The 25,695-nt window shown below is 46.8% G+C and overlaps 1 protein-coding gene across 1 annotated transcript in view; it reads right to left on the minus strand.

The window, feature by feature from the left end:
- Positions 1 to 25,695, minus strand: part of GRPEL2 (GrpE like 2, mitochondrial) — a 36,094-nt gene that overhangs the window by 4,702 nt on the left and 5,697 nt on the right. The window contains exons 2-3 of the mRNA XM_063928045.1: positions 17,519 to 17,672; positions 7,849 to 7,930 (exon numbers count right to left, since the gene is read on the minus strand). Of these exons, the coding sequence (XP_063784115.1) occupies positions 7,849 to 7,930; positions 17,519 to 17,672 (236 nt within the window). The remainder of the gene's footprint in view (positions 1 to 7,848; positions 7,931 to 17,518; positions 17,673 to 25,695) is intronic.

Consider the following 25,695-nt stretch of genomic DNA (forward strand, 5'->3'; position numbering starts at 1 on the left):
GGTAAAGCAGTGGATGTGGTTTATTTAGATTTCTCTATCGTCCTAGTGGATGCTGGGGTTCCTGAAAGGACCATGGGGAATAGCGGCTCCGCAGGAGACAGGGCACAAAAAGTAAAGCTTTAGGATCAGGTGGTGTGCACTGGCTCCTCCCCCTATGACCCTCCTCCAAGCCTCAGTTAGTTAGATTTTTGTGCCCGGCCGAGAAGGGTGCAATCTAGGTGGCTCTCCTAAAGAGCTGCTTAGAAAAGTTTAGCTTAGGTTTTTTATTTTACAGTGAGTCCTGCTGGCAACAGGATCACTGCAACGAGGGACTTAGGGGAGAAGAAGTGAACTCACCTGCGTGCTGGATGGATTGGCTTCTTTGGCTACTGGACATTAGCTCCAGAGGGACGATCACAGGTACAGCCTGGATGGTCACCGGAGCCTCGCCGCCGGCCCCCTTGCAGATGCTGAAACAAGAAGAAGGTCCAGAATCGGCGGCATGAAGACTCCTCAGTCTTCTTAAGGTAGCGCACAGCACTGCAGCTGTGCGCCATTTCCTCTCAGCACACTTCACACGGCAGTCACTGAGGGTGCAGGGCGCTGGGAGGGGGGCGCCCTGGGAGGCAATGAAAACCTATTTTTGGCTAAAAATACCTCACATATAGCCTCCGGGGGCTATATGGAGATATTTAACCCCTGCCAGAATCCGTTAAGAGCGGGAGACGAGGCCGCCGAAAAAGGGGCGGGGCCTATCTCCTCAGCACACAGCGCCATTTTCCCTCACAGAAAGGCTGGAGGGAAGGCTCCCAGGCTCTCCCCTGCACTGCACTACAGAAACAGGGTTAAAACAGAGAGGGGGGGCACTAATTTGGCGTTAAAAATATATAAAAAAGATGCTATAAGGGAAAACACTTATATAAGGTTGTCCCTATATAATTATAGCGTTTTTGGTGTGTGCTGGCAAACTCTCCCTCTGTCTCTCCAAAGGGCTAGTAGGTCCTGTCCTCTATCAGAGCATTCCCTGTGTGTGTGCTGTGTGTCGGTACGTGTGTGTCGACATGTATGAGGACGATGTTGGTGAGGAGGCGGAGCAATTGCCTGTAATGGTGATGTCACTCTCTAGGGAGTCGACACCGGAATGGATGGCTTATTTAGGGAATTACGTGATAATGTCAACACGCGGCAAGGTCGGTTGACGACATGAGACGGCCGACAAACAATTAGTACCGGTCCAGACGTCTCAAAAACACCGTCAGGGGTTTTAAAACGCCCGTTTACTTTAGTCGGTCGACACAGACACAGACAGGGACACTGAATCCAGTGTCGACGGTGAATAAACAAACGTATTCCTTATTAGGGCCACACGTTAAGGGCAATGAAGGAGGTGTTACATATTTCTGATACTACAAGTACCACAAAAGAGGGTATTATGTGGGATGTGAAAAAACTACCGTAGTTTTTCCTGAATCAGATAAATTAAATGAAGTGTGTGATGATGCGTGGGTTCCCCCCGATAGAAAATATGGGCGGTATACCCTTTCCCGCCAGAAGTTAGGGCGCGTTGGGAAACACCCCTTAGGGTGGATAAGGCGCTCACACGCTTATCAGAACAAGTGGCGGTACCGTCTATAGATAGGGCCGTCCTCAAGGAGCCAGCTGACAGGAGGCTGGAAAATATCATAAAAAGTATATACACACATACTGGTGTTATACTGCGACCAGCGATCGCCTCAGCCTGGATGTGCAGAGCTGGGGTGGCTTGGTCGGATTCCCTGACTAAAAATATTGATACCCTTGACAGGGACAGTATTTAATTGACTATAGAGCATTTAAAGGATGCATTTCTATATATGCGAGATGCACAGAGGGATATTTGCACTCTGGCATCAAGAGTAAGTGCGATGTCCATATCTGCCAGAAGATGTTTATGGACACGACAGTGGTCAGGTGATGCAGATTCCAAACGGCACAAAGGTGTATTGCCGTATAAAGGAAGAGGAGTTATTTGGGGTCGGTCCATCGGACCTGGTGGCCACGGCAACTGCTGGAAAATCCACCGTTTTTACCCTAAGTCACATCTCTGCAGAAAAAGACACCGTCTTTTCAGCTTCAGTCCTTTCGTCCCTATAAGAGTCATATCTGCCCAGGGATAGAGGAAAGGGAAGAAGACTGCAGCAGGCAGCCCATTCCCAGGAACAGAAGCGTTCCACCGCTTCCGACAAGCTCTCAGCATGACGCTGAGACCGTACAGGACCCCTGGATCCTACAAGTAGTATCCCAGGGGTACAGATTGGAATGTCGAGACGTTTCCCCTGCGCAGGCTCCTGAAGTCTGCTTTACCAAGGTCTCCCTCCGACAGGGAGGCAGTATGGGAAACAATTCACGAGCTGTATTCCCAGCAGGTGATAATTAAATTACCCCTCCAACAAGAAAAGGGGTATTATTCCACACTATATTGTGGTACTGAAGCCAGAAGGCTAGGTGAGACCTATTCTAAATCTAAAAAAATTTGAACACTTACAAAGGTTCAAATCAAGATGGAGTCACTCAGAGCAGTGATAACGAACCGGGAAGAAGGGGACTATATGGTGTCCCGAGACATCAGGGATGCTTACCTCCATGTCCCAAATTTGCCCTTATCACTAAGGGTACCTCAGGTTCGTGGTACAGAACTGTCACTATCAGTTTCAGACGCTGCCGTTTGGATTGTCCACGGCACCCCGGGTCTTTACCAAGGTAATGGCCGAAATGATGGTTCTTCTTCGAAGAAAAGGCGTCTTAATTATCCCTTACTTGGACGATCTCCTGATAAGGGCAAAGTCCAGGGAACAGTTGGAGGTCGGAGTAGCACTATCTCGGATACTGTTACAACAGCAGGGGTGGATTCTAAATATTCCAAAATCGCAGCTGATCCCGACAACAAGTCTCCTGTGCTTAGGGATGATTCTGGACACAGTCCAGAAAAAGGTGTTTCTCCCGGAAGAGATAGCCAGGGAGTTATCCGAGCTAGTCAGGAACCTCCTAAAATCAGTGCATCATTGCACAAGGGCCATGGTAAAAAAATGGTGACTTCCTTCGAAGCAATTCCAGTCGGCAGATTTCATGCAAGAACTTTTCAGTGGGATCTGCTGGACAAATGGTCCGGATCGCATCTTCAGATGCATCAGCGGATAACCCTATATCCAAGGACAAGGGTGTCTCTCCTGTGTCTCTCCTGTGGTGGTTACAGAGTGCTCATCTTCTAGAGGGCCGCAGATTCGGCATTCAGTTTTGGATGTTGGTGACCACGGAGGCCAGCCCGAGAGGCTGGGGAGCAGTCACACAAGGAAAAAATTTCCAGGGAGTGTGATCAAGTCTGGAGACTTTTCTCCACATAAATATAGCTAAGGGTAAATTTATAATGCTCTAAGCTTAGCAAGACCTCTGCTTCAAGGTCAGCCGGTATTGATCCAGTGGGATAAAACATCACGGCAGTCGCCCACGTAAATAGACAGGGCGGCACAAGAAGCAGGAGGGCAGTGGCAAAAACTGCAAGGACTTTTCGCTGGGTGGAAAATCATGTGATAGCACTGTCAGCAGTGTTTCATTCCGGGAATGGAAACTGGGAAGCAGACTTCCTCAGTAGGCACGACCTCCACCCGGCAGAGTGGGAACTTCATGGGGAAGTTTTCCACATGATTGTAAACCGTTGGGAATTACCAAAGGTGGACATGATGGCGTCCCGTCTGAACAAAAAACGGGACAGGTATTGCGCCAGGTTAAGAGACCCTCAGGCAATAGCTGTGGACGTTCTGGTAACACCGTGGGTGTACCAGTCGGTGTATGTGTTCCATCCTCTGCTTTTCATACCGAAGGTACTGAGAATTATAAGACGTAGAGGAGTAAGAACTATACTCATGGCTCCGGATTGGCCAAGAAGGACTTGGTACCCGGAACTTCAAGAGATGCTCACAGAGGACTTATGGCCTCTGCCGCTAAGAAGGGACTTGTTTCAGCAAGTACCATGTCTGTTCCAAGACTTACCGCAGCTGCGTTTGACGGCATGGCGGTGGAACGCCGGATCCTAAGGGAAAAGGCATTCAGGAAGAGGTCATTCCTACCCTGGTCAAAGCCAGAAAGGAGGTGACCGCACAACATTATCACCACATGTGGCGAAAATATGTTGCGTGGTGTGAGGCCAGGAAGGCCCCACGAAGAAATTTCAACTCGGTCGATTCCTGCATTTCCTGCAAACAGGAGTGTCTATGGGCCTCAAATTGGGGTCCATTAAGGTTCAAATTTCGGCCCTGTCGATTTTTCTTCCAGAAAGAATTGGCTTCAGTTCCTGAAGTCCAGAAGTTTGTCAAGGGAGTATTGCATATACAACCCCCTTTTGTGCCTCCAGTGGCACTGTGGGATCTCAACGTAGTTCTGGGATTCCTCAAAACACATTGGTTTAAAACCAGTCAAATCTGTGGATTTGAAGCATCTCACATGAAACGTGAACATGCTCTTGGACCTGGCCTGGACCAGGCGAGTGTCAAATTGGTGGGTTTTTTTTTCTCAAAAAAGCCCATATCTGTTTGTCCATTCGGACAGGGCAGAGCTGCGGACTCGTCCCCAGTTCTCTCCCTAAGGTGGTGTCAGTGTTTCACCTGAACCAGCTTATTGTGGTGTCTTGCGCCTACTAGGGACTTGGAGGACTCCAGGTTGCTAGATGTGGTCAGGGCCCTGAAAATATAGGTTCCAGGACGGCTGGAGTCAGGAAAACTGACTTGCTGTTATCCTGTATGCACCCAACAAACTGGGTGCTCTTGCTTCTAAGCAGACTTTTGCTAGTTGGATGTGTAATACAATTCAGCTTGCACATTCTGTGGCAGGCCTGCCACAGCCAAAATATGTAAATGCCCATTCCACAAGGAAGGTGGGCTCATCTTGGGCGGCTGCCCGAGGGGTCTCGGCTTTACAACTTTGCCGAGCGGCTATTTAGTCAGGGGCAAACACGTTTGTAAAATCCTACAAATTTGATACCCTGGCTAAGGAGGACCTGGAGTTCTCTCATTCGGTGCTGCAGAGTCATCCGCACTCTCCCGCCCGTTTGGGAGCTTTGGTATAATCCCCATGGTCCTTTCAGGAACCCCAGCATCCACTAGGACGATAGAGAAAATAAGAATTTACTTACCGATAATTCTATTTCTCGGAGTCCGTAGTGGATGCTGGGCGCCCATCCCAAGTGCGGATTATCTGCAATACTTGTACATAGTTACAAAAATCGGGTTATTATTGTTGTGAGCCATCTTTCAGAGGCTCCGCTGTTATCATACTGTTAACTGGGTTCAGATCACAGGTTGTACAGTGTGATTGGTGTGGCTGGTATGAGTCTTACCCGGGATTCATAAATCCTTCCTTATTGTGTACGCTCGTCCGGGCACAGTATCCTAACTGAGGCTTGGAGGAGGGTCATAGGGGGAGGAGCCAGTGCACACCACCTGATCCTAAAGCTTTACTTTTTGTGCCCTGTCTCCTGCGGAGCCGCTATTCCCCATGGTCCTTTCAGGAACCCCAGCATCCACTACAGACTCCGAGAAATAGAATTATCGGTAAGTAAATTCTTATTTTTGCTAAAGCCTTTGGCAGTGCCACATACAAGACTAATTTTCAAATTAAGAGAGCTTGGTTTAGGAAACACTATCTGTACTTGGGTAAGTAATTGGCTGGATAATAGGGAACAGCGAGTGGTGGTTAATGGAATGTTTTCTGACTGGGCCTCAGTGCTTTGTGGAATACCGAAAGGTTCAGTACACGGGCCACTGCTGTTTAACATATTTATTAATGACCTAGGAGTGGATCTGGAAAGCATAGTGTCAATTTTCGCAGATGATACTAAACTGTGTGAGTAATTAATTCAGACAAGGATGCTGAGTCACTACAGAATGGATTTATTTAAACTGGAGGTTTGGCCAGACAAATGGGAGAATGAGGTTCAATATAGAAAAATTTTAAGTTATGCACCTTGGGACTAAGAACAATCGGGCAGTCTATAAATGAAATGGGAAAAACGTAGGGGAAATGGTAGTTGAAAAAGATTTGGGGGTGCTCATTGATAATAGACTTAGTAGCAGTTCTCAATGTCAAAGTGCAGCAACAAAAGCAAATAAGGTGTTGGCATGCATAAAATGGGGAATTGAGACAAGGGATGAGAGTGTAATTCTGCCACTGTATAAATCATTGGTATGACCAAACCTTGAATATTGTGTACAGTTCTGGGCACCATACTATAAAAAAATATATCTTGGAACTTGAAAGGGTTCAGAGGCGAGCCATCAAACTGATCAAGGGGTTAGATATGTTTACACTGGAAAAGAGGCTGCTGAGAGGGGACATTATTAATATTTACAAATACATAAAGGGACAATACAAGGATCTATCAGGCGATTTGTTTATCAAAAAAATCACTACACAGGACACGTGGACACCCTCTGAGGTTAGAAGAGAGAAAATTTCATACACAACGAAGGAAAGGGTTCTTCACAGTAAGGGCAGTAAAAATTTGGAATTCTTTGCCAGAAAAGGTAGTAATGGTGGACTCAGTCATTATGTTTAAAAATGGATTAGATAAATTCTTAGCTGAAAGAAAAATCCAAGGATATAGCATTTAAAGGAAGAGAATTTTAGAAAGAGTATGAATTATTGTTATTTAGACTTAAAAACATAACTTCATCTGGGTCACTATAGTTAAACTAAAGTTACATACAGATTAGTTTAAGAATTATAATACAGGTTGAACTCGATGGACATTGTCTTTTTTCATCCTCTTTTACTATGTTACTTCCTGATTCTCACACCCTATTACATTCCTCCTTGGATTGCTATAGCCAGCCAATATGGCACTTAGAAGATATGTTGAACTACAAGATTCTAATGCCATGGTATTATCTGCTATGGGCATAAGTAGGGTATTTATCCCCCCATACAAGTTAGCAACAGGCAAATATTTTAAAATTAATTTATCATGGAGCTCCCCCTTTAAAATAGGGTTACCATACGTTTTAAAAGCGAGTGTATGATCTACTCAATGAAAAACAAATGCAAGGCCTACAGTTTATGTATCTGTTTGTACCAGCCATTGCCAACCTCGGTCCTCAAAGCACGCTAATGGGCCCTACACACTGGCCGATATTTTGAAAGATATGAACGATCTCGTTCATAAATGAACGAGATCTCGTTCATATCTTTCAGTGTGGAGACTTAAGCGATGAACGATGCGCGTCCCCGCGCTCGTTCATCGCTGGTCTCCTGTCGGCTGTGCATGCAGGCCAATATGGACGATCTCGTCCATATTTGCCTGCACGTCTATGGAGCCGGGTGACGGGGGGAGTGAAGAAGCTTCACTCCCCCCGTCACTGCCCCCCCCGCCGCCGGGTCGCTCGTCGGCCGTATCGGCCGTCGGGCACCTCGGCCAGTGAGTAGGGCCCATAACAGTGCAGGATATACTGATATCCAGACTTCAGTTCAGATGGTTAGATCAAAATAACTGAGGTACTAATGAACTAACCTGTGCCTAAGCATGGATATCACTAACACCTGGACTGTTTTTGTGCCTTGAGGAACGGGGTTGGGAATTCCTGGTTTAGATAAATGGTCGAGAAAGAGCTAAAGAAGCATTATTCCTCTTTAATAACACTGCTCTATCATCAGTTTCAAGTAGCGGGACCACATCCAGCCACAGCTCAGAGTTACATTCACAGCATGTGACAAGACACATTTACAGAAGGGCATAAGGAGGGTGGGGGCTCAGTCAACAGCCAAGGACATTTGTATGCACTAATTAACCTTCACTGGATGCAAATATATGCAAATTAGACCAGTAACACGTCTATTTCTTACCAAACAGCTTTGCATCTTCCACAAACTTCTGTGTTCTTTTCCTAACATTTTCAGAGTCTGCTGTGGCCCTCCTGTGTGACTCCTAAATAAGGAGAGAAAGAAAGATGAACAAATGTTATACATATTCTGTATGAAATGCCATGCTTTCAATTTACCTTTACCATTTTAACTATGTATCACCCATAATACTTAGGATGATTTTGGTTGTGAGTTATGTTTGATGTCATTGACATTGTAGAGGTCCTATATCATACGGGATGTAGTCATGTGACTGCCGGTCACAACACCTCCCCCTATATCCCACCCCTTGAGAATCCCGACTAGCAGGGACTATTCCCACTCGTGGGTGTCCATGACACCCATAGAGTGGGAATAGGGCCTATGGTGAGGGCAGCACCAAGCCTGCAGCATGGCGAGCGCAGCGAGCCTACAATGGGCTTGTTGCGCTCACCCCCCCCACCACCACCCAACGGCATTCCGCTGCCAGGATCCTGATGGAGGTATGCTGTTCGGCAGTCTCCTGACCACTGTTCACGCATTCCCAAACCCATCACACAGTGTACACAATTCTGCTTCTGTTATTGCAGTGTTCATTTGTATTCACTCTATGCATATTCACGTTCAGCCAAGGTTCCTGTGACCAGCCAAGCACTTGGCATCCTTGAGATATACATGTTACATTTTACACAGCAAACTGTAAACTATCAATATGTTTAGAAAAATAAGATTTTACTCACCGGTAAATCTATTTCTCGTAGTCCGTAGTGGATGCTGGGGACTCCGTAAGGACCATGGGGATTAGCGGCTCCGCAGGAGACTGGGCACAACTAAAGAAAGCTTTAGGACTACCTGGTGTGCACTGGCTCCTCCCACTAAGACCCTCCTCCAGACCTCAGTTAGGATACTGTGCCCGGAAGAGCTGACACAATAAGGAAGGATATTGAATCCCGGGTAAGACTCATACCAGCCACACCAATCACACCGTATAACTCGTGATACTATACCCAGTTAACAGTATGATAACAACTGAGCCTCTCAACAGATGGCTCAACAATAACCCTTTAGTTAGGCAATAACTATATACAAGTATTGCAGACAATCCGCACTTGGGATGGGCGCCCAGCATCCACTACGGACTACGAGAAATAGATTTACCGGTGAGTAAAATCTTATTTTCTCTAACGTCCTAAGTGGATGCAGGGGACTCCGTAAGGACCATGGGGATTATACCAAAGCTCCCAAACGGGCGGGAGAGTGCGGATTACTCTGCAGCACCGAATGAGCAAACTCTAGGTCCTCCTCAGCCAGGGTAACAAACTTGTAGACTCTTGCAAGAGTGTTTGAACCCGACCAAGTAACAGCTCGGCAAATTTGTAAAGCCAAGACCCCTCTGGCAGCCGCCCAAGAAGAGCCCACTTTCCTCGTGGAATGGGCTTTCACAGATTTAGGGTGCGGCAGTCCAGCCGCAGAATGTGCAAGTTGAATCGTGCTACAGATCCAGCGAGCAATAGTCTGCTTAGAAGCAGGAGCACCCAGCTTGTTGGGTGCATACAGGATAAATAGCGAGTCAGTTTTCCTGACTCCAGCCGTCCTGGAAACATATACTTTTCAGGGCCCTGACTACGTCCAGAAACTTGGAATCCTCCAAGTCCCAAGTAGCCGCAGGCACCACAATAGGTTGGTTCACATGAAAAACTGCTACCACCTTAGGAAGGAATTGGAAACGAGTCCTCAATTCCGCCTTATCCCTATAAAATACAGATAAGGGCTTTTGACAAAGCCGCCAATTCTGATACACGCCTGGCCGACGCCAAGGCCCACAGCATGACCACTTTCCATGTGAGGTATTGTAGCTCCACGGATTTAAGTGGCTCAACTCAATGCGACTTCAGGAAATCCAACACTACGTTGAGATCCCACGGTGCCACTGGAGGCACAAACGGGGGCTGACTATGCAGCACTCCCTTAACAAAGTCTGAACTTCAGGCAGTGAAGCCAGTTCTATTTTGGAAGAAAATCGATCAAGCCGAAATCTGGACCTTAATGGAACCAAATTTTAGGCCCATAGTCACCTCTGACTGTAGGAAGTGCAGAAATCGACCTAGCTGAAATTTCTCCTTTGGGGCCTTCCTGGCCTCACAGCACGCAACATATTTCCGCCATATGCAGTGATAATGGTTTGCGTTCACTTCTTTCCTAGCTTCAAATAGCGTAGGGATAACTTCCTCCGGAATTCCCTTTTCCTTCAGGATCCGGCGTTCAACCGCCATGCCGTCAACGCAGCCGCGGTACGTCTTGGAACAGACAGGCCCCCTGCTGCAGCAGATCCTGTCTGAGCGGCAGAGGCCATGGGTCCTCTGAGATCATTTCTTGGAGTTCTGGTTACCAAGCTCTTCTTGGCCAACCCGGAACAATGAGTATAGTTCTTACTCCTCTCCTTCTTATTATTCTCATTACCCTGGGTAAGAGAGGCAGAGAAGGGAACACATACACCGACTGGTACACCCACGGTGTTACCAGAGCGTCCACAGCTATCACCTGAGGGTCCTTGACCTGGCGCAATATCTTTGTAACTTTTAGTTGAGGCGGGACGCCATCATGTCCACCTGTGGCCTTTCCCAACGGTGTACAATCATTTGGAAGACTTCTGGATGAAGTCCCCATTCTCCCGGGTGGAGGTTTCTTAGTTGTCCACTCCGGGAATGAACACTGCTGACAGTGCTAACACATGATTTTCCGCCCATCGGAGAATCCTTGTGGCTTCTGCCATCGCCATCCTGCTTCTTGTGCCGCCCTGTCGGTTTACATGAGCGACCGCCGTGATGTTGTCTGACTGGATCAGCACCGGCCGGTGTTGAAGCAGGGGTCTAGCCTGACTTAGGGCATTGTAATTGGCCCTCAGTTCCAGAATATTTATGTGTAGGGAAGTCTCCTGACTTTTCCATAGCCTTGGAAGTTCCTTCCCTGTGTGACTGCCCCCCAGCCTCGAAGGCTGGCATCCGTGGTCACCAGGACCCAGTCATGTATGCCGAATCTGCGGCCCCCTAGAAGATGAGCACTCTGCAGCCACCACAACAGCGACACCCTGACCCTTGGAGACAGGGTTATCCGCCGATGCATCTGAAGATGCGACCCGGACCACTTGTCCAACAGATCCCACTGGAAAATCCTTGCATGGGACCTGGCGAATGGAATTTCTTCGTAAGAAGCTACCATCTTTCCCAGGGCTCGCGTGCATTGATGCACCGACACCTGTATACGTATTAGGAGGTCTCTGTCTAGAGACAACAACTCCTTGGACATCTCCTCCGGGAGAAACCCTTTTTATCCTGTTCTGTGTCCAGAACCATACCCAGGAACAGTAGACGCGTCGTAGGAACCAGCTGCGACTTTGGAATATTCAGAATCCAGCCGTGCTGTTGTAGCACTTCCCGAGATAGTGCTACTCCGACGAACAACTGCTCCCTGGACCTCGCCTTTATAAGGAGATCGTCCAAGTACGGGATAATTATTTCGGCCATTACCTTGGTAAATACCTCGGTGCCGGGGACAGACCAACGGCCACGTCTGGAATTGGTAATGACAATCCTGTACCACCATATTGAGGTACTCCTGGTGAAGAGGGTAAATAGGGACATGCAGGTAATCATCCTTGATGTCCAGTGATACCATGAAATTCTCCAGGCTTGCAATAATCGCCCTGAGCGATTCCATTTTGAACTTGAACCTTCGTATATAAGTGTTCAAGGCTTTCAATTTTAGAATGGGTCTCACCGAACCGTCTGGTTTCGGTACCACCACATTTTGGAATAGTAACCCCGGCCTTGTTGAAGGAGGGGTACCTTGCTTTCACCTGCTGGAAGTACAGCTTGTGAATTGCCACCAGTACTACCTTTCTCCAAGGGCAGCCGGCAAGGCTGATGTGAGGTAACGGCGAGGGGGAGTCGCCTCGAACTCCAGCCTGTATCCCTGTGATACTATTTGCAGAACCTAGAGATCCACATGTGGGCAAGCCCACTGGACCCTGAAGTTCCCGAGACGCGCCCCTACCGCACCTGTCTCCACCTGTGGAGCCCCAGCGTCATGCGGTGGACTCAGAGGAAGCGGGGGAAGATTTTTGATCCTGGGAACTGGCTGCTGGTGCAGCTTTTTTCCTTCTTCCCTTGTCTCTGTGCAGAAAGGAAGCGCCTTTGACCCGCTTGCTTTTCTGAAGCTGAAAGGACTGTACCTGAAAATACGGTGCTTTCTTAGGCTGTGAGGAAACCTGAGGTAAAAAATTTTCTTCCCAGCTGTTGCTGTGGATACGAGGTCCCAGAGACCATCCCCAAACAATTCCTCACCCTTATAAGGCAGAATCTCCATGTGCCTTTTACAGGCAGCATCACCTGTCCACTGCCGGGTTTCTAATACCCTCCTGGCAGAATGGACATTGCATTAATTCTGGATGCCAGCCGGCAAATATCCCTCTGTGCATCCTTTATATATATATATATATATATATATATATATATATATATATATATATATATATATATATATATATATATATATATATATATATATATATATATATATATATATATATATATATATAAGACAACGTCTTAAATATGCTCAATGTTAGCAAAATATTATCCCTGTCTTAGCGTATTAATATTATCTGACAGGGTATCAGACCACGCTGCAGCAGCCCTATTTATGCTGAGGCAATTGCAGGTCTCAGTATATAACCTGAGTGTGTAAATACAGACTTCAGGATCGCCCCCTGCTTTTTATCAGCAGGTTCCTTCAAGGTGGCCGTATCCTAAGACCGCAGTGCCACCTTTTGACAAACGTGTGAGCGCCTTATTCACCCTAAGGGATATCTCCCAACGTGACCTATCCTCTGACGGGAAAGGGTACGCCATCAGTAACTTTTTAGAAATTACCAGTTTCTTATCGGGGGAAACCACGCTTCTTTACACACTTCATTCATTCATCTGATGGGGGAACAAAACACTGGCTGCTTTATCTCCCCAAAAATAAAACCCCTTTTATGTGGTTCATGTCAGAAAATGCGTAACACATTTTTCATTGCCGAGATCATGTAACGGATGTTCCTAGTGGATTGTGTATATGTCTCAACCTCGTCGCCACTGGAGTCAGACTCCGTGTCGACATCTGTGTCTGCCATCTGAGGTAACGGGCGTTTTTTGAGCCCCTGATGGCCTTTGAGACGCCTGGGCAGGCGCGGGCTGAGAAGCCGGCTGTCCCACAGCTGTTACGTCCTCCAGCCTTTTATGTAAGGAGTTGACACTGTCGGTTAATACCTTCCACCTATCCATCCACTCTGGTGTCGGCCCCACAGGGGGCGACATCCCATTTATCGGCCTCTGCTCCGCCTCCACGTAACCTTCCTCATCCAACATGTCGACACAGCCGTACCGACACACCGCACACACACAGGGAATGCTCTGACTGAGGACAGGACCCCACAAAGTCCTTTGGGGAGACAGAGAGAGAGTATGCCAGCACACACCAGAGCGCTATATAATGCAGGGATTAACACTATAACTGAGTGATTTTTCCCCAAATAGCTGCTTGTATACATATATTGCGCCTAAATTTAGTGCCCCCCCTCTCTTTTTAACCCTTTGAGCCTGAAAACTACAGGGGAGAGCCTGGGGAGCTGTCTTCCAGCTGCACTGTGAAGAGAAAATGGCGCCAGTGTGCTGAGGGAGAATCCCCGCCCCTTTTTCAACTGACTTTCTCCCGCTTTTTCTGGAATACTGGCAGGGGTAATTTTACATCTATATAGCCTCTAGGACTATATATGATGTAGATTTGCCTGCCAAGGTGTCATATATTGCCCTCAGGGCGCCCCCCCCCCAGCGCCCTGCACCTATCAGTGACCGGAGTGTGCGGTGTACATGAGGAGCAATGGCGCACAGCTGCAGTGCTGTGCGCTACCTTGGTGAAGACCGAAGTCTTCTGCCGCCGATTTTCCGGAACACTTCTTGCTTCTGGCTCTGTAAGGGGGCCGGCGGCGCGGCTCCGGGAACGAACACCAAGGTCGGGTCCTGCGGTCGATCCTTCTGGAGCTAATGGTGTCCAGTAGCATAAGAAGCCCAAACTACCACCTGTTAGGTAGGTTCGCTTCTTCTCCCCTTAGTCCCTCGCTGCAGTGAGTCTGTTGCCAGCAGATCTCACTGTAAAATAAAAAACCTAAATATACTTTCTCTTTCTAGGAGCTCAGGAGAGCCCCTAGTGTGCATCCAGCTCAGCCGGGCACAAGAATCTAACTGAGGTCTGGAGGAGGGTCTTAGTGGGAGGAGCCAGTGCACACCAGGTAGTCCTAAAGCTTTCTTTAGTTGTGCCCAGTCTCCTGCGGAGCCGCTAATCCCCATGGTCCTTACGGAGTCCCCAGCATCCACTTAGGACGTTAGAGAAATGATTTTAATTGCTTAGCACTTTCTAAATAGGGACAGATTTGGAGGTGAGAGTAAAGAAGAGAGCAAGCAACCGTGTACATGGACAATGTTGCAATGTAAGGGGTGAAAATACTTTATTATTTTTGCACGTGGGGTAAATACTGGTTGTTTCTGTATGCAGCCAGAAATACTGGGACACCTTATTTTTACACAGCAATTTAGAAGTCAGTTCGGAGACACCTGTTTCAAATAAAATCTCTGCACATTTTTAATCTGCCCCACCTGCTGTGCAACATGGTTTTGCCCAGGTGCAAAATTACTTGCTCTACTTAGCTTTACTCCCAAACTCAGAATCAGGTCCAAAGTGTCATATGCAGTCTGTTTGTATCGGATACCCCTTTTCCACAGACATGAAAATCCCAGGTTATTGCATGTGAACACGCATCACCCAGAGATTTCTGCCAGTGGAAACTGCTCAAACCAGGCCCAGTGACCCAGGAACCCAATCCTGTTAGTGAGCAGGGTTTTTCGCAGGAAGGACCTGGTTAAGGCTCAGTGTAAATGGGTAAACCGGGTAATCTGACCCAGGACACGTTGACATAACGGGGAGAGCCGCTTTCCTGGCACAAGGAGATAATGTCATCTCCAAGCGCCAGCACTGCATCTACAGGCAGTGTGATCAGCGCAGATCCAGGAATAACCCAGATCGGCACCCTGCGGTGGAAAGGGGTCTGACCCGGTTTGGAACAGTGTTTCAAATCCTGGTTCAGACCCGGGACTTAGGTGGAAAAGGGGTTGGAATAGCCTCTCGCTCTATGTATAACTGAAACATTTATGTACAAGCAGCAGGAATGTGCGACAGAAGCTATATGTGAAGACGGTTGAAAACATTATACAGAAATGGTGGCCTTTTATTGAGCAATTGAATTATGGAGCAAATATTTGTTGCTGTAATTAAACAATATTCAGTAAGTGTAGGCTACATGGCAAGTCTTCCCCACATTAGAAAATGCCACCAAACAGAAGATGAGTGTTAGTAAGAGTAGGAGCACCTGTACCCATCCTGAATGTCTATATTTCTGTGTGTGAGCAGAATTAAGGGCCTACACACTATGCGATCCGCTGCCAGATGGGTGACCCAGTGGCAGTGGGGGAACAAGTGACGGAGGAAGTGAAGTTTGTTCATTTCCCCCGTCACCCGGCTCCATAGCAGTGCAGGCAAATATGGACGAGATCGTCCATATTGGCCTGCATGCACAAGCGACGGGGCCGCGCATCGTTCATCGCTGGTGCCTCCACACCGAAAGATATGAACGGTATCTTGTTCATTAATGAACGAGATTGTTCATATCTCACTAGTATCGACCAGTGTGTAGGGCATATCAGACATAAATACTCTTCAAATCATTGATACCTCAATTTATTATTGAGAATGATGCACAGTAATTGAGAAATATTCACAGATATTTGATTACACTGTGCACATGTATGTCTCAGGGAACATGGGACCGGCATCATGTGCCCAGTGAATCCTCTACTGTGCATGCACAAATATCTGGAAAAACTACAGATTTGCCATTTTCCTGGTGATTTTTGTAGTGCTGGGACCAGACTCCACAGAAGTGTAATGTATAGATAAAGGGTATGCGCCGCACACTCTCCCCCCATTATAGATACTACCATGACAATAACGGGGCCCATCTATAATGGGTGCAGCGTGTGCGGTTCACATTAGCCCCCGGTGGCTCACACCGGACATGCTGTACCCATTTCTTCTATACTTACCACTCTGGAGTCCAACATCGGCAGAGCTGCAAAATCACAGGGAAAATGGAGTGACGGCCATTTTCGGGGTGTTTTGTGCATGCACAGGAGGGCATCTTTTCTAGTAGACGCTAGCACAGAGTTAGAGTCTACTAGCGCTTACACACACACCGCTGTTGGCTAGAGAGAAGCGGGCCCTGATGGAGACTGCACACGGCCTCCACCTCTCTTAATACGCCCCTGCACGGAGCACTATACTCTCACAACACTTTTAAGAGGACTGCCATACTAGAGGGGCATGGCCGAACAAAGTAAAGAGCAGGTGAATACTAGGGATAACAGGGTGTAGATTATTAGATCAAAAGGTCTACAGTCAATAGATCACCCATTAATGGTAGACATGGATTACGTTGACTGTGTCAAAAGGTCAGCATGGAAATGGTCGACACAAAAAAAGGTAGACCATTTTTTGTTAAAAGTTTTGTGGTGTTTTGTCGCTTTTCTGCCACAAACAAGCCCCAATTGTGTACAGCTTTGCTCGCCATGCTTCGGGCAAGGTTACTATTCCCAATCTTAGTCCACGTGGATGGTAAAGTATAAATTTTTTTTTTTAAATGGGTAGCCGACCATATGTGTGTTGACCATTGTCATGTTGACCTTTTGACCCTGTCGACCTTTTGAACTGTCTGCTTTTTACATGTCGATCTTTTTGACCCGTCGACCTATTGAATGTAGGAACCTTTTTAATGTAAGCCTATAGACCGCATACTGGATAACAAAGACCTGGATATATCTGTAGTGCGTTAAGGCAGATTTAAAGTGTAAATAATATCTTAGAATGTAAATATACATACTGTACTCTTTAGTGCATGGTTTCTCAGCTCCGGTCCCCAAGGATCCCTAACAGAGCGTGTTTTACAGACCTAATAGTTGGTATATTCACTAGTGGCTGACACACTCAGGGCAGCCATCAAGGGGAGGGGGGGGGGGGGGGACGACTGTGGGGACTGGTGTCCCGGCCCTTACAGATAGGGGGGCCCAGCCCTTGCTCCTACCGCCAATACCTGTAGAGCTGCACCAGTCTGAATTAGCAACAGGCCTTCTTAAAACAAGCCTTATCTGCGCATCAGCTGTCTGTAAACTGTTCCTGTAGGTCCACAACACTTAATCTATATGTAACGTCAAAATGTACGACATCACATAGGAGTGGAGCAGTGCGGTAGAATTTTTTTGGGGGAGGGAGGGCCCTGTCTATTTTGTCAGTCCCGGGCCCCACAATTTCTGGTGGCAGCCCTGGACACACTTAAAAGTTCAAAAGGTGGAGCCAATTATTTAAATTATGATACTGGGGTGATCTGTAAAACATGCACTGTTAGGGTTCCCAGAGGACTGGAGTTGGGAAACGCTACTTTTGTGCATCAAAGACAAATCATATAGTGCAAATAACATAACCAGAATATTCTTGTTACAGTAGGTAAGGCTGGTGTGGCACTCACTGATAGTTTCTTCACCTCCTCCTCTAGCTTGAGAGCTTTCTTCTCCAGTGTCCGCACGCTGTAAGACTTTGGTTCCACATTATCATCACCTGCGGTGGACTGGTCACCCGGACTTCTCTGCTGAGGTGCTGTACTATAAGCACACTCAGAACACCTGTAATAGAGGAAGACGTGTGAGATACATAGCAGCATGTCTGTAGAAGCTTATAGTGTTCTTTACACATTTCCGTTTAGGCTCAGAACAATTTGTATTGATCTCCAGCAGGATTAAGGACTAGCAGCTGGTGGCATGCATGCCAGGAGAGTGATACCACAGACAAATGTATATAAACAAACACGTGACTTCACAATGTGAATTCTATTTCTATAATCCATTACTGATGATAAAATCCATTAATTGGTTCCTTCTATGCACTTGAGAATTTAATTAGAGAAAAACGGTATTTAATAACTTTAAGGTGCCAGTTCAACTAATCTGGAAATATAGTGATGTGTTATAAATTTATAGACGTTTGTATTTACATATTGTTATCCTTCAGTAATTTATACAAGGTCACAAACTACATTAACACTTGTAGTTTCTCACTCCCTGCAGATGACATTGTCTAGATAGAATTATAATCACACCACACTTGGAACACTGATACTCTGCACCACTCTCTACCAGTGAGGGAATTACTAGCACTTGAATCATGGGAGTGTCATTCATTCTGCTTTAACACCACAAATGCCACAAAAGTAAGTGCCATAAACTTTCCCAGGCAGCTACAGCACAAAACTGGATGTAAAGGCCAGATGATGATGGTTTATCTCCATCATGGATCATCCAATAGTAAAAAACAGAGGATGTAAGGCCAGTGAACAGGTCAGAATGTGATCTGAGCGACCAGGACCCATCCCCCATCCCATGGAGCGGCTGCATGAACGTCCGACCCGCATTCCAGAGCCCTGCAGCACAGAGACCGTCTGTAATCTGGTAGCTTGCCTTTCACTTGTAATTTGTACCTATTCCTCGAACCTGAAAGAGGAAACGAAGACCGCACACGTCGCTCTTCTCCATACAGCTTTGTGTACTATTGTTACAGCAGGCTGACAGAGCGGTTATTCATTACACATTTCCAAGAACTTGTGTCCCGAGCTCTTACTGAAGTCACCCATTTTGTGTGGGGGGAAAAAGCTTTAGCGCACCACTTATAACAACTGAAATTGTTCGTTAATCACTAAATGGCCTATTTATAAAAAAAAACATTTCCATAAAATTATGTAGAAACTGCTGTTTCTTGACAATTTGCTGTATTCCTGCTATGTACTAATAGCCTAAGGCAGGAGGTTTCACAGAAATCTCCTGCAGATAGCAATCCCCATTATTTTCAATGGGGACTACTGTCCTCACCCGAATGTACCAAATCAGACTCCCCAGAAGAGTTTTTCACAAGCATGAAAAACTCCTCCAAAATGGCAGGGAAGTAACTGGCAGGGACAGTGGTTATTGCTACCACTGCAGGTTCTCTTACCTAGAAATTAAAATATCCTCAGCGGAATGGATTATTAATACATAGGCCCCTAAATGGTTTTGTACAGATAACATAATGGCCCCCCCATTTATCAAACAGCTTTCAGTGAAGTGCTAAATAACGTTTCCGCTCGCGAGCAGTAGTGATATTTGTCCTGCCAGCGCTGCTGCTTAAACTGCAGCAGGCACTGATGAATTATCTTTTTCACCGGAGTACGTATCTACTGTGGATGCGCTAATTCCCGGCACATGCACAGTAGTGATTTCTGGACGCTGCAGTCATTTTGGGACTGCATGCCCAGCGAGGCGGAGCTGTGCTACCTCTTCTTCTTCCCTCATTTCCTTAAAAACCTGGCAGCAGCAAAGCACGCCGGGCTTACTACTGGTATCCAAGGGGCAGCGCAGGGCAAACACCCTGCCGAAACGGTGTTTTAACAGCAAGAAAAAGGAGACAAATTGAAATAAGGTAAACAAGAGCTATTATAGAAATAGCGCTCAATGATGAATAGACATTTGCACACATCATTAATGGGTGGGCCCTACGCCTAATAGTGCATAACAGCGAAAAACAAGTCTAATTATTACAGAAAACGAGTTTCCAGTTGGGAAACTCGTTAAAAATTGGAGGCCTTAATGTGCAGTTTTCAGGTACTGGATATAATGACAGAGAAAAAGAATAAGAGCAGTACAGATGGGAAACTACAAAGTGGAAGTGCTTAAGCTAAATACAGACATTAGATAAACAAAAAAAACAAAAAAATTAGTAAGAGTATGCTTACAGAGGTGGTCTTATCCTTGTTACAATTTGTAAATGCACATTTTAGATCCATTTATTATTCAAAAGTATTACAAATATCTGCACGTAAACAACATATTAAGATCAAACAAAAACAAAACAAAAAAAGTCATTATGTATCTTTAGACCCGTCTTTATGGAGATAAAGATATAGATATATATAAAAATTTTAAAACAACCTACAGCAAGCTGTTTTTAAAACCAAACAGAACAGATATGAAAAAAATAAATATAAAAGAAAATCATCATAACAAGTACTCATCAGTTCCATTCGCATTATAGCTTATAGTGGGGCTAATTCAGCTTGGATCACAATACGTGATCCATCCACAAAAACTACTAAGAGGGATGCGGGCACATGCGCAGGGCCTTCATGATCGCGGGGGGTGTGCAATGCTCCGTTTCCAAGGCTGCAACAGAACGTTGCGGGGGCTGCGACAGAGAATCGGGGGTGACGCCAGTCAAAAGGTGGGCATGATCGGGACAGCTGCGCAACGTCACACGCTGCCGCTGAGATCAGAAAAATGGTGGTGGGCTTCTGTGGGCGCAGGCAGGAGGCTACCTAATTTTCTGCGATCACGACGAAATGATGGTGTGACCTCAATTTTAGCATGGTCAAAGGGGGCGGCTGTGTTCTGCACACGCAGCCTCTGCGATCAGAAAAATGGTGGTGGGCCTCCTGCGGGCGCAGGCAGGAGGCTACCTAATTTTTTGCGATCACAACTAAAATAAGATTTTAAACCTACCGGTAAATCTATTTCTCCTAGTCCGTAGAGGATGCTGGGGACTCCGTAAGGACCATGGGGTATAGACGGGCTCCGCAGGAGATAGGGCACCTAAAAAGAACTTTGACTATGGGTGTGCACTGGCTCCTCCCTCTATGCCCCTCCTCCAGACCTCAGTTAGAGAACTGTGCCCAGAGGAGATGGACAATACAAGGCAGGATTTAGCAATCCAAGGGCAAGATTCATACCAGCCCACACCAATCATACCATGTAACCTGGAACATACATAACCAGTTAACAGTATGAACAAACGACAGTAACGGTCCAAGACCGATGTCAACTGTAACTTAACCCTTATGTAAGCAACAACTATATACAAGTCTTGCAGAGTTTCCGCACTGGGACGGGCGCCCAGCATCCTCTACGGACTAGGAGAAATAGATTTACCGGTAGGTTTAAAATCTTATTTTCTCTTACGTCCTAGAGGATGCTGGGGACTCCGTAAGGACCATGGGGTTTATACCAAAGCATCCAATCGGGCGGGAGAGTGTGTATGACTCTGCAGCACCGACTAAGCAAACGCTAGGTCCTCATCAGCCAGGGTATCAAACTTGTAGAATTTGGCAAAAGTGTTTGACCCCGACCAAGTCGCCGCTCATGCCGAGACGCCTCGGGCAGCCGCCCAAGAAGAGCCCACCTTCCTAGTGGAATGGGCCTTAACCGAATTTGGTACCGGCAATCCAGCCGTAGAGTGAGCCTGCTGAATCGTATTACAGATCCAGCGAGCAATCGTCTGCTTCGAAGCAGGAGCGCCAATCTTATTGGCCGCATACAGGACAAACAGAGCCTCTGATTTCCTAATTCTAGCCGTCCTGGCTACATAAATTTTTAAGGCCCTGACTACGTCCAGGGATCTGGAATCCTCCAGGTCACTTGTAGCCACAGGCACCACCATAGGTTGATTCATATGGAATGAAGAAACCACTTTAGGCAAAAATTGCGGACGTGTCCTCAATTCAGCTCGATCCACATGAAAAATCAAGTGGAGGCTCTTGTGTGAATTTGAATCTTTTTATGTACAGGTTTAGGGATTTCAGATTCAAAATAGGTCTGACCGAACCGTCCGGTTTCGGGACCACAAATAGGGTTGAGTAGTAACCTCTTCCCTGCTGGTGCAGGGGAACCTTGATTATCACTTGTTGTATACACAGCGTTTGAATTGCAGCTAACACTATATCCCTTTCCGATGTGGAAGCTGGTAGGGCCGATTTGAAAAATCGGCGCGGGGGCACCTCCTCGAATTCCAATTTGTAACCCTGGGAAACTATTTCCAACACCCAGGGATTCAGGTCCGAACTGACCCAGGCCTGACTGAAAAGTCGAAGACGTGCCCCCACCGGTGCTGACTCCCTCAGGGGAGCCCCAGCGTCATGCTGTGGGTTTTGGAGCAGCCGGGGAGGACTTTTGTTCCTGGGCACCTGCCGAAGCAGGTGCTCTCTTGCCTCTGCCCTTACCTCTGGCGAGGAAAGAGGATCCCCGACCTCTTTTGGACTTGTGCGACCGAAAGGACTGCATCTGATAGGGTGTTACTTTCTTTTGCTGTTGGGGAATATATGGTAAAAAATTTGATTTACCTGCTGTAGCTGTGGAAACCAAGTCCGTCAGCCCATCCCCAAACAATACATCACCCTTATAGGGTAGTACTTCCATATGTTTTTTGGAATCCGCATCACCCGTCCATTGGCGAGTCCATAAGGATCTTCTCGCTGAGATAGACATGGCATTGGCCCTAGAAGCTAGCAATCCAATGTCCCTTTGAGCATCCCTCATAAATAAGATTGGGTCTTTAATATGGGCTAGAGTTAGGAATATAGTATCCTTATCCATATTATCAAATTGATCTGTCACCTCATCTGTCCAAGCTGTAATTGCGCTACACACCCATGCCGACGCAATTGTCAGTCTTAGCACAGCACCCGTATGAGAATAAATACACTTTAAGGTAGTTTCTTGCCTGCGATCTGCAGGGTCCTTAAGGGCTGCTGTGTCAGGAGACGGTAGCACCACTTTCTTGGACAAGCGCGTCAGGGCCTTGTCCACAGTGGGGGGTGATTCCCAAATCTCCCTGTCCTGCTTAGGGAAGGGGTATGCCATATAAATTCTTTTGGGGATCTGCGGTCTCTTATCCGGAGTCTCCCAAGCTTTTCCAAAGAAATCATTCAATTCATGAGATGTGGGAAAGTTAATAATCTGTTTCTTTTCCTTAAACATGTGTACCCTTGTGTCGGGGACCGAGGGTTCATCCACAATATGCAACACATCCCTTATTGCCACAATCATACACTGAATGGTTTTAGTCACCCTAGGGTGCAATTTTACTTCGTCATAGTCGACACTGGAATCAGAATCCGTGTCGGTAGTAGTGTCTTGTGTTAAGGGACGCTTTTGAGACCCCGACGGGCCCTGTGAGTCGGTCCAATCCGAGGATTGACCCCCTGATGTCCCCCTAATTCAGCCTTATCAAGCCTTTTCTGTAAAGATGCCACACTTGCATTCAACATATGCCACATGTCCATCCAATCTGGAGTCGGCACAACAGACGGGGACACACCACTCTTTTGCTCCACCTCCTTGGAGAAGCCTTCCGCCTCAGACATGTCGACACACACGTACCGACACCCCACACACACAGGGATTAACCTATAAGGGGACAAAACCCCAACCAGGCCCTAAGGAGAGACAGAGAGAGAGTATGCCAGCACACACCAGCGCTTAAAAACACTGGAAAAAATATATCCAGATAGCGCTTTTCTATATATAATATGCCAATTCCCACTCACTGCGTCGCTAATGTGCCCCCCTCCTCTTTTTTCCAGCCTGTGAAGTTCAGCAGGGGAGAGACCAGGGAGCCAGCGTTTTCCTCATGCAGCTTCTGTGGAGAAAATGGCGCTGGTTAGTTCTGAGGATCAAGCCCCGCCCACCCGACGGCGGGCCTCGGTCCCAGTGATTTTTCAAAAAAAATGGCGGGGGATCATAGATTTACTGCCTCCGCAGCCTAATCAATCTGTATTTGCCCAAATGTGAGGTTTATTGCTGCCCAGGGCGCCCCCCCCTGCGCCCTGCACCCTTCAGTGCTGGTGTGTGTGTGTGTGTGTGTGTGTGTGTGTGTGTGTGTGTGTGTGTGTGTGTGTGTGTGACTGGGAGCAATGGCGCGCAGCGCCTTACCTCATGAAGATCTGATGTCTTCTGCCGCCTAAGATGTCTTCTGCCTTCTCTATCTGGCTTCTATCTTCGGCATCTGTGAGGAGGACGGCAGCGCGGCTCCAGGACGAACCCCAGGTGATACCTGTGTTCTGACTCCCTCTGGAGCTAATGGTGTCCAGTAGCCTTAGAAGCAGTGCCCAACTTGACAAGCCAGCTCTGCTTCTCTTTCCTCGGTCCCACGATGCAGGGAGCCTGTTGCCAACAGGGCTCCCTGAAAATAAAAAACCTAACAAAATTCTTCTTCAACAGAAAACTCTGGAGAGCTCTCAGCAGTGTACCCATTCTCCTCTGGGCACAAGATCTAACTGAGGTCTGGAGGAGGGGCATAGAGGGAGGAGCCAGTGCACACCCATAGTCAAAGTTCTTTTTAGGTGCCCTATCTCCTGCGGAGCCCGTCTATACCCCATGGTCCTTACGGAGTCCCCAGCATCCTCTAGGACGTAAGAGAAATTATGGTGCGACCGCAATTTAATGTGGGCAAAGGGGAGCGGGGGGCTCTGTGTGGCTGATAGCATGCTTGGCAGCCCCCAGCATGCAATCCCAAGGAGTGCAAAGTCTTCTGCTTAGCAATCCTTACTGAATCAGATACAGTGTCCATTTTCTCTCACACACACTGTGGGGCCGATTCAATCGTTATTGCCATGGCAGCCTCTAGAGAGCGCTCAACGGCAGCAATTCAATTGTTCTTCAGAGAAACTTCACTCCCCCCCCCGTCACCTCCCCCCCTAGCGCCGGGTCGCCCGTATCTGCCGTCGGGGAGCTCGGCGGCAGATCTGCCAGTGTGTGGGGCCCATTATCATCCGCTGCATGTCCATGCAGGATGTCAACATTTCAACTATGTTGACATAACTATCGACACTATGACTACACTCTATGCTAACCACTGTACCATTGGGGCCCGGTTAATAACTGTAGGAGAAAGAAAGACATAATAAACTCAACCTGATGTCCCTTCTACAGAATCAAGATTGCTGTCCCATGAAATAACTTCATGATGAACTTGCACAAGCCATACTATATGCAAATTGCTAGTGCTACCAATTGATAAGAGAGAAAGAGAGAAAGAGAGAAAGAGAGAGAAAGAGAGAAAGAGAGAAAGAGAGAGAGAGAGAGAAAGAGAGAAAGAGAGAAAGAGAGAGAAGAGAGAGAGAGAGAGAGAGAAAGAGAGAGAGAGAGAGAGAAAGAGAGAGAGAGAGAGAGAGAGAGAGAGAGAGAGAGAGAGAAGAGAGAGAGAGAGAGAGAGAGAGAGAGAGAGAGAGAGAGAGAGAGAGAGAGAGAGAGAGAAAGGAAAAGAAAGGGAAAAAAAGAAAGGAAAAAAAGAAAGAAAGAAAGAAAGAAAGAAAGAAAAGAAAGAAAGGAAAAAAAGAAAGAAAGAAAGAAAGAAAGAAAGAAAGAAAGAAAGAAAGAAAGAAAGAAAGAAAGAAAGAAAAAAAAGAAAGAAAGAAAAAAAAGAAATAAAGGAAAAAAAGAAAAGGAGGATTGCCAATATTTGTTATCAAACCCAAATATTTTTAGATATTTGTAAAGCAAATTAAGGAGTGCCTCTCCGCTCAGTAGGAGCAGTGTTATAAATCTCTGCCTGGACTACGTGATGGAGAGAAGGCATGGAATGGATTCTGAGGGAGACAGAGCCCTCACACATCTCTCCCCTCCCTACTTCAGGATTTTCCTTTACACACTGCAGACAGAGAAGAGCAGCTGGTAAACTAGCAATAAAATCACGTGTATGAAGGAAACAAAACTAGACTGACCGTTATAATCTACTCACAGCGTGCATAGAGTTAACCAGAACTAGACAGAGATTATAAAGTTAAATTAACAACCAGACTGTTTAAAGTGACCTTAGTCTCATGCCTCGTATTCTACATTCCGTGTATGT

This window comes from Pseudophryne corroboree, chromosome 6, assembly GCF_028390025.1.
Source record: "Pseudophryne corroboree isolate aPseCor3 chromosome 6, aPseCor3.hap2, whole genome shotgun sequence".
Lineage (NCBI taxonomy): Eukaryota > Metazoa > Chordata > Amphibia > Anura > Myobatrachidae > Pseudophryne > Pseudophryne corroboree.